Source organism: Bos indicus x Bos taurus, chromosome 9 (genome assembly GCF_003369695.1).
Source record: "Bos indicus x Bos taurus breed Angus x Brahman F1 hybrid chromosome 9, Bos_hybrid_MaternalHap_v2.0, whole genome shotgun sequence".
Taxonomy (NCBI): domain Eukaryota; kingdom Metazoa; phylum Chordata; class Mammalia; order Artiodactyla; family Bovidae; genus Bos; species Bos indicus x Bos taurus.
In genome coordinates this window covers 66,214,069-66,229,659 of record NC_040084.1, presented here as the reverse complement: position 1 = coordinate 66,229,659, position 15,591 = coordinate 66,214,069, and the positions used below count along the sequence as shown (strand labels likewise).

At 34.4% G+C, this 15,591-nt stretch overlaps 1 protein-coding gene across 16 annotated transcripts in view; it reads left to right on the top strand.

Annotated features, from left to right (window-relative positions):
• The window catches only part of PTPRK (protein tyrosine phosphatase, receptor type K), a 612,580-nt gene that overhangs the window by 470,823 nt on the left and 126,166 nt on the right, over positions 1-15,591 (top strand). For all 16 annotated transcript variants that reach the window (XM_027551493.1, XM_027551494.1, XM_027551492.1 and 13 more), the window contains exon 8: positions 13,704-14,006. In XM_027551493.1, the coding sequence (XP_027407294.1) occupies positions 13,704-14,006 (303 nt within the window). The remainder of the gene's footprint in view (positions 1-13,703; positions 14,007-15,591) is intronic.

The window sequence follows — 15,591 nt, the reverse complement described above, 5'->3', positions numbered from 1 at the left end:
TCTAGTATTCTTGCCTGGAAAGTCCCATGAATTGAGGAGCCTGGTGGGATACATTCGATGAGGTCACAAAAGAGTTAGACACTGCCTAACAGCTAAACAACAATGTGTAGATTAGACAGAGTAGAGGAAGATGAGGCCAGACAGGGAGCAAGGGTGGGGATGGGGTGGGTAGGAGAACACGCTGTACCTAGAAGCCCATTGTGATGACTGAATTTCACTCTTCCTCTGACTTAGGTGGGCATCACTGGAGGGTTTTTAGGGGTCCTTCTGACAACTAAGAGGAGCAAAAGTAGAAGCAGATGTTCATTCCAGTGTAGTCTGAGTTCAATTTCACTAATTGCAGTCCTGGGGTGATAGTGGCTAAGATCAAAGAAGTAGCAGTGCTAGAAGTAGTGATAAGTGGTCAGAAGCTAAACATACATTGTAGAGAGGATGGGTAAAATTGTTGATCAAATGCATGTATAGTGTGAGGTGAACGAAGTCCTTAGGATGACTCTAAGGTTTTTGACCTGGATACCTAGAATGTGGAGTTATTCTACGGAGATGGGAAAGACTTTCAAAAGTATTTAATGATAAATAGGCTGAAGAATAGCAGTAGCTTAGTTTTGCTGATTTTGTTTGAGATGCCCTTTAGCCCACTCAGTTGAGATGACTGGAGGGCAATTGGATATATGAATCCAGAGTTCAGGGAGAGAACCAGCTGGAGATTCTATTCAGAAGTGTTTGCCTTTCCAATATATATTTTGCTCCTCCCTACATGGATGAATACACTGATAGAAAAGTACTGAAAGTGTGGCTAGAGTTCTTCCCTGTCCAAAATGGCAACCAGGATTCTCTGCAACCCTGGTATTGTGTGTTTGTTTCTGAAGGCCCTTCATATCCACTCCCTTCACTGTGAAAACATCTAATCATCCAAACGGAGCTTGATCATTACTACTATGGTGAAACAGCTTATTGTTCCTACCATTGAAGTTGTACAGTTTCATCTGCCTCTTCAGCCCAAGTGTTATTTGTATCACAGTAAGATACAGCTTACCTGTGTGTGGACTTGTACCTCTCCACACTGTGAGTTGTACAGGGAAAGGGAGTCGTGTCTTATTTATTTTTTTATCCTAAAGAACTAGTCTGGCCCATTTGTATTATCTGCTAGATATTTGTTAAAATTATCCTAGTAGGAGTTAGCTCTGGAGTTTATGCTGTGTTATAAAAGTGGGCTCTATATGGCAAATGTATTAGCCAATGAATTATTCTAACATTTATTTAGTTAGCATTGTTTCTTCAAGGCCTGTTTTATATGTACTATTTATTTCTATAATGGGTATATTTTCTGATTTCAAGTTTCCATATTAATATAGGAAACCTGAACACAGAGTTTCTTTTCTTTTTTTTTTTTTTTTTACAATCACTCTGCTCTTTAATTCAATTCACAGAAGTGCTGAAAAAGTAGACATTTCTATCTAAAAGGAGAAAAAAGGGTTTGTATAGAAGGTATTTCTGTTATACAAGTATATTACACAGCCTGGGGCAGTACACACAGTTTCTTAAAAGATTTTAAGGTAGGAATATTCAGACCTTAAAACATGGACATAAAATATAGCACAGTTCCTTAAGAGTTTTTGAAACAGGAATATTCATAAAGCAGATTTGGTTATGAATTTTATATTCACTAGGTTATTTGCTAACTTTAAAATGATTGTATTTATTTTTCTAGTAATTAAGTTTGTCCTCGTTCCTTTATCTTAAAAAAGATTGTGAATCTTCCATTTTAATATAGGCTCAGATTTTCCCAAGTGTGAGTTAAGGAGTTCATTATTCTTATCTCTGTCAATTTCCTAAGTTACAAATGAGCTGAAGCAATTAATTCTTTCAAGTCTCCTGTAATTATTATAGTGTGAGGCAGGTTTCCTTGTGGTTTTGTAATTCTTTGTGTCACATTTTCACTGTGTTTACTATCTCGACTTGACGCTTGTTGACATGCTGATTCATGTTTTAGTGTACTGGATGGATTCTTTTCATCTGGAGGAATGCGCACAAAGAGGTCACATCTTATCATCACACTGGCATTTCTAGTATGTGTCAGCCATATATCTCCTTTTAATTTAATCTCTGAAAAATGTACAGGGATTTCTGCAGCTAAGCTGTACAAATCGATAAAATTTATAATCAAGGCTTCCTAATCTCTAAACCTAATATAAAACTTCACAACTATTGATTACATGTGAAGGATCTGCAAGCTGTTAATCATGCATGAAAGCATAGAATAAGTGGTGGCTTCAGAAATGGAAATGGACTAATAATTATCACCCCTACAGTCATCTGTCTTTTTGTTCCCCTGAAGCAAGCATGTTACCAGACACTTGCATTTTATTAAATTAAATGATGTGTTCCAATATGTCAATAGCTACTATCTCTTTCAAAATTTGTATTACTATCGTTTTTTTCTCTTATCATTTAGAAATTTTCTTGTCTTTCTTCAGAAATGTGATCCAAAGCAAATTAGTCTGTTTTGTAAGTTTTCAGAAGGACTGAGAGCAGGATCTAAGTTAATGTATTAAAATTCTGATTTTTGTAAGGAGTGAAATGAGCCATACATACTTGGAATATCATTATAATGTAATCGTTGTAGTTTATTTTAGGGGGCTTAAAGGACTTCATGTCATAAGATAGCTTCACTTAAAATGAGCCCTCTTAACTTTTCATTTACTACTGTTGGAGTTATGTAGTTGAGGAAAACATGTACTATTTCTTTTTTTAATTTATTTATCTTAATTGGAGGCTAATTACTTTACAATATTGTAGTGGTTTTTGCCATACATTGACATGAATCAGCCATGGGTGTGCATGTGTTCCCCATCCTGAACCCCCTCCCACCTCCCTCCCCATCCCATCCCTCTGGGTCATCCCAGTGCACCAGCCCTGAGCACCCTGTCTCGTGCATCAGACAAAGCAGTGTTAGAGGGATTTGGATAATGTGAAAGAAAGTGAAGTCGTTCAGTCGTGTCCGACTCTTCGGTACCCCATGGACTGTAGCCTACCAGGCTCCTCCATCCATGGAATTTTCCAGGCAAGAATACTGAAGTGGGTTGCCATTTCCTTCTCCAGGGGATCTTCCTGACCCCGGGAGTGAACCTGGGACTCCCGCATTGTGGGCAGATGCTTTACCAGCTGAGCCACAAGGGTAAAAATATATATAAATGTGTTTTTTTCTGTTAGACCTAGCCACTCAAAAGTAAAGAAATTTAGACTATATTCCTGATTCACTTTATATCTACCTATAAACATATTGATGTAAAAGTTAAAATATTTAGTTTTATATCTCAGTGAGGGATTAGGGTGCTAGAAACTGACTCTTAATTTTATTATAGCTTAGAATAAAGTATTGCATGTCTTATGTCGCATAGAATTATTAGGCCTATGTTAAATAAATTAGTATCTGTGACAGCATAGTGAAGAAATGAACCTACTCTCAAAGAGCATACAGGAAATAAAGACAAAAATAAATTCATTTAAAGTCTTTTTTACGTCATATATCATACTGCCATGATATCTGGCACATGTCAAGCCCTTAATAAATGTTTATTTCAAAAGAAAAAGAATATACATAAGTACATACTGGCTCAGCACAATTCAGTTTTAGAGAAATAAAATTTGTTAAGTACTGTTCTATGCAGGGATCACTAATGTAATCTTCACACAAATGTTAAGGTAATTTACCACATGAGATTAGCTGAAGCTCCAATACTCTGGTCACCTGATGCAAAGAGACGTCTCATTGGAGACCCTGATGCTGGGAAAGATTGAAGGCAAAAGGAGAAGAGGGCAGCAGAGGACGAAATGGTTGGATAGCATCACTGACTCAATGGCCATGAATCTGAGCAAACTCCAGGAGATAGTGAAAGACAGGGAAGCCTGGCTTGCTGCAGTTCATGGTGTCTCAGAGTTCAACACAGCTTAGTGACTAAACAGCAACAGAGATTAAGGTGGAGCTTATATCAAAATGCTGAGCGATGATTAGCCGCAAAATCTCATCATTGGCAGAAAGCCTCCGATGATCATGTCTGGCTCACAGATCTGCTGGTGGACTGGCTATTGGCTGATCTAGACAACCTTCGCTTGTACAACGAGGTGACTAACTCAGCTGTGCTCCATATGCATCTCTTAGTCCAGAAGTGATGGTGGAGCTCACAGGACTCCTTGAGATATAGGCTGAAAATCAGCACAACACCACTTTTGCCTCATTCTGTTGACCAAAGCAAGTCACGAGGCAAGTACCAAATCAAAAGATGGGGAAATAGACTCCACATCTTTGGTGCTAAGAGTTGTAAAGTCACATGGTCAACAGTATGGATACAAAGAGAGGTGAAGAATTGGAGACATCACACACAGAATTGAGTTCTTAAGTTCTATTTTCATTAGCTCTTGAACGCAAAACATATTAAAATTAGTTGCTTTATTTTTCAGGAAATAAATGTTCCAAACATGTACTATGGGACCAACCACTTTGCTTGGTATACAAAATATTTACATCTTTTAGTTCAATGGAAGAGGTCACTTATCTTCTTTTTAGGAGTGGAGAAAGCACTGAAAATTCCCTCTAAAGTTTTGTTTGTCTTTTTCTCACTTTGTTTATTTTACATTAATTTTTAACTGGGGGGGTGCTTTATAGTGTTGTGTTGGTTTCTGCTGTACAACGGCACAAATCAGCCATAATTATACATCCAACGCTTCCCACTTGGGCCTCCCTCCCCTCCCTCCATCCCACTCCTGTAGGTCATCACAGAGCGTCAGGCTGGTTCCCTGTTTTGTCATAGCTGTATGCAGTACCTCTCTAGTCATCTTGTTTTATACACTGTATGTTATGAAGTAGTGTTTTACATAATAATTTTTTAAGATAATATGCAATCACTATATTTTGTGTCTGAAAAATGTTTTTGGTAAACATTTTTATGAAAAATAAAGTTTATATTATGGTAGGAGATTGTTCTTTTCTTCTTCAATAAATATTTTAAAATGCCTTTTCTTTTTCTATTTCATGTATTATCCACGTATATGTGCTTTATGTTTTAGTCTTAAGTGTTGTTTAAAGTATAACACATAAGCAGAATATGTAATATCAGAGATGAATTAAAGTGGGTTCACTGATTGTAGTTACATGTCTCTTCCAACACAGTCTAATATTATTAGATAAAAATTTAAGTGAAAAATATTAAAGAGTCCCCAAATTTTCAAGTCCCCATATTTTGAGAATTAGATTTAATAAGACAAACATTAGGATTTAACTTTTGGAAAAAGTAGTTATTTTAGTCTTTTTCTTTGTCCCTTTATGAGTATGTATTTTTGAAAAGCAAACAACGTGCTTATCATTATTGTAGAGAGGATGCAAATGTTGCTAGAATTATCTGATGAGCTTCTGTCAGGCTCTTGAGAGCAGTGAAGACATATTTTGGTTTAATTTGATGCTGTGCTTAGTATTATTCTGATGGTACTGGGTAAGTATTTCTATGACTCTGTAGGAGAGCTGAGTGAACCATGCACCCCCTGTCATTCTATATCCCCTGAGTCCAAGCATGTCATTTCAACAACACAGCCAGAAAGCCAAAAGAGCTGACAGTTGGTTTGTGATTATTCCTGGACCTGAGGCTCCCTCATGTTACAGTACTAATCAAGTCATCTCACCAACTTATCATTAACTCAATTTGACCCGTGGGAGCAGAGATGAAATCTTTTTGGCAAGACTAATGATGCTGTAAGATTGAAAAGATGTGCAGTGTAAAACCTTGATTATTCTCAGTCATTACCATGAGGAAAAGAATAAAAATACAAAGCATCAAATGGCGAAAGTAAAGACAGTGTCTTCCAGAGCACTTAAGCATTTTCCTCCCCCATGGTATGCCAATGTTTCCTTCCTTTTTTTTTTTTTTTTAGAAAGTCACCTTTGTTCAGACACTTCATCTCAATTATTTTTTACACTAACAAATATTTTCTCTGGCAGTCAAGAAATTCACTTCTCTTTTATTTGTTTTGATAAATGGAATGGAAATTGTACTTTGCAGTCAGCTTCTAAGCTTTCTCAGGAAAAAGCAGCCAGGAACACGGAGCTCCCTGTCATGCTTCAGCGTTCTTAGTTCATGACATCTTCGACAAGATTTTCCTTTTCTTCTTGGCATGAGCTTTGGGATAGCTTCTATTTCTCTCTGACTGACAGCTGGATAATAAGTTTTATCACTAAAAGCTGATTCTAGGGAAATGTGATCCCTGCTCTCGATTCTCTTGTATTTGTTAAAGCTTTTGTTTTCACAACTCTTTCAGAATAACCAGAGATTATCACTACAGAAGCACCTGGATATTGACCTGTCCTGGCAGGTGCTATTCAGCAAATACCACAATTTGAATTTCCTTTTAACTGTTATTTAGAACCACTTATTAACTATCCCCATCTTTTACTTCTTGGCACTGGGTGGAAATACTTAATGGCTCAACTTAGGGGCTGTTGGACGAATACATGTCCTCAAATGAGGGTCGTTTGTTCTGTGAAGAATAAGAGGCACTTTACAGAACCACTTGCTGTTGAGAAGTGACTCAAAGTAAGCACGCTCTGTCGACCCGTGTCTTAATTTTTCTTAATGTTTAGAGAGTTATTAAGTAGGTTTTCATTTTGTCCTATCAAATTGTATTAAATATTTGCCACAAAAACTATTACAGACATAAATCCCATACTCGATCTGTTTAGAATTTAAGTAAGGGCAGTGATGTTATACTTCCTTCTTTATCTGCTAATTGTACATTACTGGTCATAGATTTGATATGCCACTTTTCTGCTATATCTGTTTATTTTTTCTTGATTTCATGTCACCTTTCTCATTGTAGCAACTAGGAAATAGGTGAACAATACAAGGGAAGTGGAATGGGAAAAGTTGTTAACCCTAGCTGATCAACATTTGGCAGAAAAGATAAAGAAAACCATAGTCTACTGAAGTCACACTTCGTGGCCTCTTGCTCTCCACTAACACATTGCAGTGTTTGGATTTCTCCACTTCCATTGACGGCACCATTGACCCAACCCCCAACTTTATTTTTCTAAAGCAATTAGTTCACTGTGTTAATTTCCTGCTCTGTTACTATTTATTAGGTATAGATGAGGTTACTTTTTGTCATGACATTCAAAATTTTTCTAATGTGTTTTCAATAAATATTTCCTATATAATCTCCTATTAGATAACTTGTATAGCAACCAAATGGGATTGCATATTTTTCCAGTTTCCTCTACATATTTATGCATCTTATTTCCTCTTCATTTGTATTATTTATCCAAACTAGTCTATAGATCTTCTTGCATTATTCATTGAGACCTAATCCAAATGTCTCTTCCATTTGACAGGTGGAAGGTTTTTCTTTCTTAAATTCCTGTAGTATCTTATTCCATTCACATACATTTCTATCATATTGTTTCAACGCTTTATCTTTTTCTTAGTTTATCACCTTTACTAAATAAGTGTTAGGCTCCTTGAAGTCTATTATTGTTTTATTCACTTCAGAATCCTCCACAGTGTCTTGTATCATATACTTACATAGTAGGCAACCCATTTTTTGTTTCATAATAAATGGATGGCTTGTTCAAAATATTTTAATATGATCCTTTGCTTCCTGAAGATCACTACCTTCCTATATTTCTTCCCAAGTTTCTGCCAAAATTTTGCTCCACAACTTTTATCAAATCCTTGTTTCTTTCCCAAATTTCATTTTGCTAGAAAAGCAAAATGAGAGAGAGAGAACATGTATGGAATACATAATAGAAATTTGAAAGTAGAAAGTTAAAAATTGGAAAGAAGAAAGAACATTTAGTAAATTTCAAAACACTGAACAGATAATGCATTAATAAGTGGGATCCCCATTGTTTTATCATCATTGTGGTGACCAGTGATGATTGTTATAAATATTAGCTACTGTGATGTCTCTACATACCATTCACCACACAAACTCATTTCTTTAAATTACTTAATCCTTTAAAAAGCACTTATGCTCAGCTTTATGCAACATAGCACCGCCGCCGCCGCCAAGTCGCTTCAGTCGTGTCCGACTCTGTGCGACCCCACGGACTGCAGCCTACCAGGCTTCTCTGTCCATGGGATTCTCCAGGCGAGAACACTGGAGTGGGTTGCCATTTCCTTCTCCAAGTAACATATTGAGTCCTGAGCAATATCCTGCTTCCATTTATTCTATAAAAATTAATTGTTTCAATTTTAAAGGTTAACATTTTTATTTATGCATTCATATCTCAGAAATAAATGCTATTATTGATAAGCCATAAGAATAATGGATCAGGGTGAGAAATTTATGTAATTTCATTGTCAAATTCTCTGATAGAATTTACTTTGAATGGATTTCATAGTAGTAGAGCATTATCACCTCTCTACTGTTTATATTCTGATGTTTTTAAAAAACCTATGTACACATGGTTGTCAAACCATGTCAGAGTTAACAGACTTCAGAGTTGTTGCATGGCAGAGTGCCTGTTTTATGTGTGTATGTATGTGCATGTGTTAATACATGTATATGTGTATGTATACATAAATGTACACACGTGAGCACATATATAACATGTATGTAAATATAGCCAGAATGTCCAACTTCAATAAAAACTGGAAAAAATAAAGAATATGTCAATTAAGAAAAAGTTTAATTAGAGAGTGACTTCCTCTGAGTTATTGCAGATGCCTTAGAGCTCAAAGTAATTGAGTTTTGACTTTAGATGTGCTTCTGTATGTGTGTGTGTGTGTTTACTTTGTTGTATGTGGGTTTCTGAATATTGCCCTGGGTTAGAGTAAAATTACATTTTAAGTCACTATGTTAGTAGTAACAATTTGTTTTGCAGCATTTATTCAAGTCATTGTGAAAAATATAGATTTTAAATACCATATTGACCATGTAGAAAGATTCTTTGCTTATTAGAAAGGTATTTCTTTTCACAAATTTTCACTTTTTATACCAGTTAATAAAGTATTCACTACTGGTATTATGATTGTGGTTTTTGCACATATGTATAAGATTTGTTAACCTACCTTTTCCAGATTTTGACTTAGAGTTTTAAAATCTAATTTATATTAGTGTCAAAGTAAGCAGCATTTAAGTACACCAAAACAAAATTCTCAAAGTGAACTCTGTATTTTTTTACATATTACATAATAAATATGTCTTTGTTCAATTCTTAAAAATGAATAATTGAGTATGTAAAGTTGTGTCTTTAAGATTGTCTGGATGTACTTTTATTTTAAAAATTAAAAAATTGAAATAGAATAAAATGTGGGGAGGAGTGAGTTATTTCTGCTTTTGACAGTGAGTCCTTCAGTGCGCACACATTTGCATCTCTTCTTGCTCTTCCATACCTAGAGAAATGCCAGGCTCCTGCAAACTCTGACTTGCTCTAGGGCTCTTCAGAATGTGAAGCAGTTCTAATAGGCAGTCAGCTAGTTGCAGCAGCTGAGCAGACCTCGAATAGCACGTACATTTCCTATTTTCAGTACTCCATAAAGTGGTTGAATAAGGGAAGCCAGAAGGCAAAAGAAATTGGATATAATGAGATTAGTTAGGAGAAGGAAATTTCTATTTATTTTTGTAGATATTTAAGTTTATAAATAGAGAAATTAATTTTTTAAATTATTTTATGATTATCTTGGGGGAAAAATGTTAATATGTAGTCAGTAATATAACAGGAAAATTTTAGTCTATGACGTATTAAGTAGCTTTTTTTTTTTTTTACCATTTTGCATGTCTACTTTTTTCATACTCATATATATACTTTATTATTTCTTTCTTTTTTAAAAAGGATGCATATATGCATCTAAATTGGCTGTTCAGAAACATGGTCTCTCTATGATGACTACACCCTAAAGTCTTGTGTAACCTTTAAACCATTCCTATGATTATCTGCTTTTTTTGTTTTTTGTTCTTTGTTTTGGTGGGGGGTGGCGTTTATTGGCCTTATAGTTTCTACTCATTGCCAAAGTTAGTTAGGTAAAAATTTCTTCCTCTCCTACCAAAGAAGTTGTGTCATACATCTGTAAAACAGATTCCTTTTAAAGTTTTATTTCATTGTATTTTTTAATATATTTATACCCCTTTAACTCATTTCTCTGACACCTCATCCACTGCTTTTGGCAAATGTCAATCTGTTCTCTGTAACTAATCTATGATCTTTTGGGGGAGTTATTTTTCATTTTTGTTTTTAAGACCGCACATGTTAGAGACATTATGTGGTATTTGTTTTTCACTGTCTGATTTATTTCACTTAGCATAATACCCTGGAAATCTATCCATGTTGTTGCAAAAGCCAAGGTTTCGTTCTTTTTCGTGGCTTAGTAGTGTTCTATTATACATATGCATATTTGCATATATATGCATAAATATATAGGAAATATATTTTCTTTACATATTCATCCCATGATGGATACTTGAGTTGTTTCCTTGTAAGATAGCTGCACTGAACATGGGGATGCATATATCTTTTTGAGTTAATGTTTTTATTTTCTTCAGGTACATACCCAGAATTGGAATTGCTAAATCATTTGGTAGTTCTATTTTTAATTGTTTGAGGAACTTTAATGCTATTTTCTATAGTGGCTGCACCAATTTACACTCCCAACAGTGCACAATGCGTCCCTGTTGTCAACATCCTCAGCAACACTTCCTATTTCTTGCCTTTTTGATAACAGCCATTCTGATACATATGAGGTGATATCTTATTGTACTTTTGGTTTGTATCTCCCTGATGATTAATGATATTGAACATGGTTTCATGTACATGTTGACCATCTGAATGTCTTCTTTGGAAAATATCTATTTGGATGTTCTGGCTATTTTTTAATCATTTTTTTTATCTTTTGAATTATAGGAGTTATTTATGTATTTTGGATGTTAACTACTTATCAGATATATGATTTGCGAATAATTTCTCCCCCTGAGGTGGTTACTTTTTCAGTTTTTTAAGTTTGATGTAGTCTCACTTTTTTTTTTTTGCTTTTGTTGCCTTTGTCTTTGGTGTCAGATTCAAAAAAATCATTGCCCAGAACCTGTGTCAAAAAGCTTACTGCCTATGATTTTTTCCTAAAAGTTTTATGGTTTCAGGTCTTACTGTCATATATTTAGTTCATTTTGATTAATTTTTGAATATGGCATAAAAGAGTGGTCGTGTTTCATTCTTTTGCATATGACTAATTTTCCCAACATCATTTAATGAAGAGATAGTTCTTTCTCCATTGTATATTCTTGACTCCTTTGTCATAAGTTAGTTGACCAGATATGTATGCATATATTTCTATGCTCTCTATTGTGTTTCTTTGATTTATGTTTGTTTTAATACAAGTATCATACTGTTTTAATTGTTATAACTTTGTAATATAGTTTGAAATCAGGGATCATGTTGCCTCCAGCTTTGTTCTTTCTCAAGATTGCTTTGGCTATTTGGGTTTGTGTGTGTGAGTGTGGCCCCATACAAATTTTAGTATTATTTGTTTTATTTTTTTGAAAAATAAAATGCCATTGGAATTTTGATAGAGGTGAAAATTGACTCTGTAGATCACTTTGGTAGTATGGCCATTTTAGCAATATTGATTTTTCCAATCCATGAGCATTGAATATCCTTCATTTGTATCTTCTTCAACTTCTCTTATGCTTTTCTTAGTCTTTTAAAGTTGTATTGGAATGCAGGGTAAGGGCAAATTGAATAGTGAAATAAAATGAAAAGGTGTGTGAGAGTGAGTGATCACTTGGAGAAAGAGAAATTTGTAAAGGATAAAATGTCAGATTCAAAATGAGCGGTATATGAAAAAAAAGTATATAGCTACTAGACCTAAAAAATTAAAACTGAGAAATAAATACTTATTGGTATTATCTCTTATTGCTGTATGAGATATTTTCATTATATATGCCAGGTATTTTCTGGAAAAATCTTACTTTTCATTCTGTATACTTTTCAAATAAACTATGGACTAACTGCAACAGGGTCATTCAGTTTCATGTGATTGTTACAACAATATCACAATTTATCTGGGAAGTTTTGGATGATCCTATGTATGAGTGCCTGGCCAGTTTGTGGACAGTGGTGCCAAAGACTGTGTTTTCAGTCTAACTAGATGGAAATGAAAGTGTCATCATCTCACTCTTGTGCCTGGCAGGAAAAACGGTAACATAGCGGTAGACATATAAAGAGACTTTTTTTTTAATGATTAAAAACCACGTCTTTGTTCTAGCCTATTTAACATGCTAAAGAGAAACACTGAAGCAAAAGTGATAAAATAGGGAGACTGGATATTGTAAACAGTCAGAAGATCAGCAGACAGAATTTAAATCCTAAACTTTGAATTCTATCAAAAGTTTATATGTATATTTGTGTGTATATATATATGTATATATATATATAGTCTTATGGTTTTAAATTAAATGGCCACCAGAGTGTAATTTAGGCTTGCCATCTGTGTACTATGCTGATTATTTTTACACAACTAAGATTTTAATCTTAAAAAATGAAAATTTATAAAAACACTCATGTTGGACTTTTTGGATTTTTTATTATTTTTCTTTGCTTTTTTCCTACTCATTTCTATTTTGCAAGAGCACTAACTAACAATCCCTAATGAGTTAACAGAGGCACCAACAAAGCCGTGACCTTCACCTTGACTTTGATCTCTTTGTCAAATCAATGTATTAAAGTTTTGCTGTGTATTTGTTTGTTTAGTATGTAGACTTTGCCATGGCCATGACTTTCATAGAGCAATTATTTTTATTAAGTTAGACGATTAAAGTTAGTCTTGCATGAGAAAAGTATACACTTGGGAAGCAGTGATGGATGGACTCAAGTCTTGAGAGTGTTTAGCTCTGCCAGAATTTTCCAGTTGAATGGAAATTCACCTCCCAGTTTGGTTTGGGTGACACTCTATGGATTGTCAAACCTGAGTGTTTCCTAGAGAAAGACAAAAAGAGATCAAAAAGGATAGATGACAGTGTGAATATCCACATGTGTTCTTGCAATTTTTCTCAGATATTTTTCTGCTTTGATGAACAACATCATTACTGAAATAATAAATGTTAATTAATATCTGCGTCATTCTTGTAAATGGTAGTTTAGTGATACAATTAGACTAATTAGTATACAGCATAGCTTGGTGACATGATAAATCATAGAGCAGAACATGTTGACTCTTATCCATTATGATGTATTAGCTAATTCACTTGCTCAATAATGACAAAAGATGGGGAACAGGGCAGTAACAATAGAAACAACTATAAAAGCGTCATGGCCACATTTTCAGGTTTTTATTTTTCTACCATGTTCCTGAGAACTATGGACTATGGACCTTTTACATTTTTTTCCTTTTCTTTTTGCATTGGTAAATCATAACCCCTGAAAGAAACCTTCAAGAACAAAATCATGAGGAACTTCCCTGGTGGTCAAAGTTAAAACTCTGCTCTTCCACTGCAGGGGTTACAGGTTCAACAGGTTCAACCCTTGGTTGGGGACCTAAGATTCCATGTGCCACATGGCGTGGCCCCCCAAATAAAATAAGATCATGAGTAAATAAAGAAACAATAAACAATGACTTTCCAACTTTCCTAGGTTCACACATGTTGTGTTATGTGCAGTGTTATACTTTTTCAAGATGATTCATGGTAAAGCTGACAGCTATCTGCATATCTGATTAATTTTTCAGAACCTATGCGAACCCCAAAGACTTTAAAGATTGCTGAAATACAAGCAAGACACATCGCTGTGGACTGGGAATCCTTGGGTTACAACATCACTCGGTGCCACACTTTTAATGTCACTATCTGCTACCATTACTTCCGTGGTCACAATGAGAGCAAGGCAGACTGCTTGGACATGGACCCCAAAGCCCCTCAGCATGTTGTGAACCATCTGCCACCTTATACAAATGTCAGCCTCAAGATGATCCTAACAAATCCAGAAGGCAGGAAGGAGAGTGAAGAGACGGTTATTCAAACTGATGAGGATGGTATGGTCGTACTTCTTTACTTTTTAAAGGGGAGACTATATCACAGGATTATGCATGCTCTTACAGTTTTGCCTAGAGTTCCCAAAATTGAAGTGGATCCTAAAATCTGCTAAATACTCTTAACAGGGTTAACTTTGAAAATAGTTGGTCTTAAACAAAAACCTTAATATTCTTCACAGTAGCATCAAATACTAGATGAACTCTTCCTTTACTGTTTTGTCTTTATACGGTGTTAGAAAATTGGCAACTGTACTAAAAGTCTAAATATAGATTATATTAAATGTTCAAAAATAATTTTTATTGTTCGTGGGACCATATCAATTACCTATTGGGGAAATACCCTTAACTAAAAATTTAGTTTTTTGCATTTTACAGACCAATAGTAATAGTTTTCATTTCCTTTAGATTTGAAAGCAATATTGTTTACCTGTTATATTCATTTTTAGATAGTTTTATTTAATTATAAATATAAAAGAAAGTCAAAGTTTATATTTTTAAGTCTGAATAAAGGTCTGTATCAGATATTGGCAAGCTATCATCTTTTATTTATTACCACCCAAGCAATTGAATTATAATTTGCCCAACTTCTGTGTGTATTACTTCTAAATTATTAAATACTAGGAAGAAACATTTATATTAATATTATGAATTATACACACTTTTACTATAGCATGTCATTAATATGAGTATGAATACAATTGTCTATTTTAAAAAATGTATCTTAGACAAAAGCAATATAATAAAAACACTATATGCTTCCAAAGTAAGACATTTCATTTTCAAACCTTCCTTTTATGAATGAAAGTATGCAAGAAGGAAAAAAAGTATGCTATATAGTGAATTGAGGCAAACCTGAATTGGGAGTCAGGAACGTGAGTTTTCAATCCTGGCTCAAATAACACATGTAACCTTAGTAAGTCCTTTCACCCCTCTAATTCTCTACTTCTCAGCTCTATATGAAAAGTTTAAATTAGATGATCTCTAAGGGTCCATCCTGTTCTAAAATGTTCCTTGAATAGCTTGTTAGGATGGCTACATTTTTATTTGGGTTTCAGAAAACAGGATGTATTTCATACCCTAGTGTTCCCAATTTCCCCAGATTCTGAACTTTAGTCTCAGATGTATATTTTGATGCCTACAAGTATGAGATTGCCATAAAATAGGTCAATAATACCAAAATTTCTAGAAATTCTCCTTATTACTTTAAACATTTTCACTCTGAAAAATGAAAATGATCTTGTATTGTTTTGCTGTTTTTGTTGAAATAAAGGGAAGCAAAAGCCTTTAAACTTCATTTAGCTCACTCAGATTTTCAAGGAAACAATCTTGTCCTAAAATTATACATATTCCTAAAATTTCAAAGACTTATTCATGATAAATGTGCTTTTGTCATTTTTGAAATAATAGAACAGATTCACCTGAAATAATTCACAGATTCATGTTTGAACTTGCACTTAATCAAAACATTAACTATATTATAAAGAACAAACCCTATTCTAACATATAAACACATAAACATTTGTATTGCCTCCCCCACAACACACATACAACACATATGCTTATGAAAGAAAGAATGGTTGAGTGT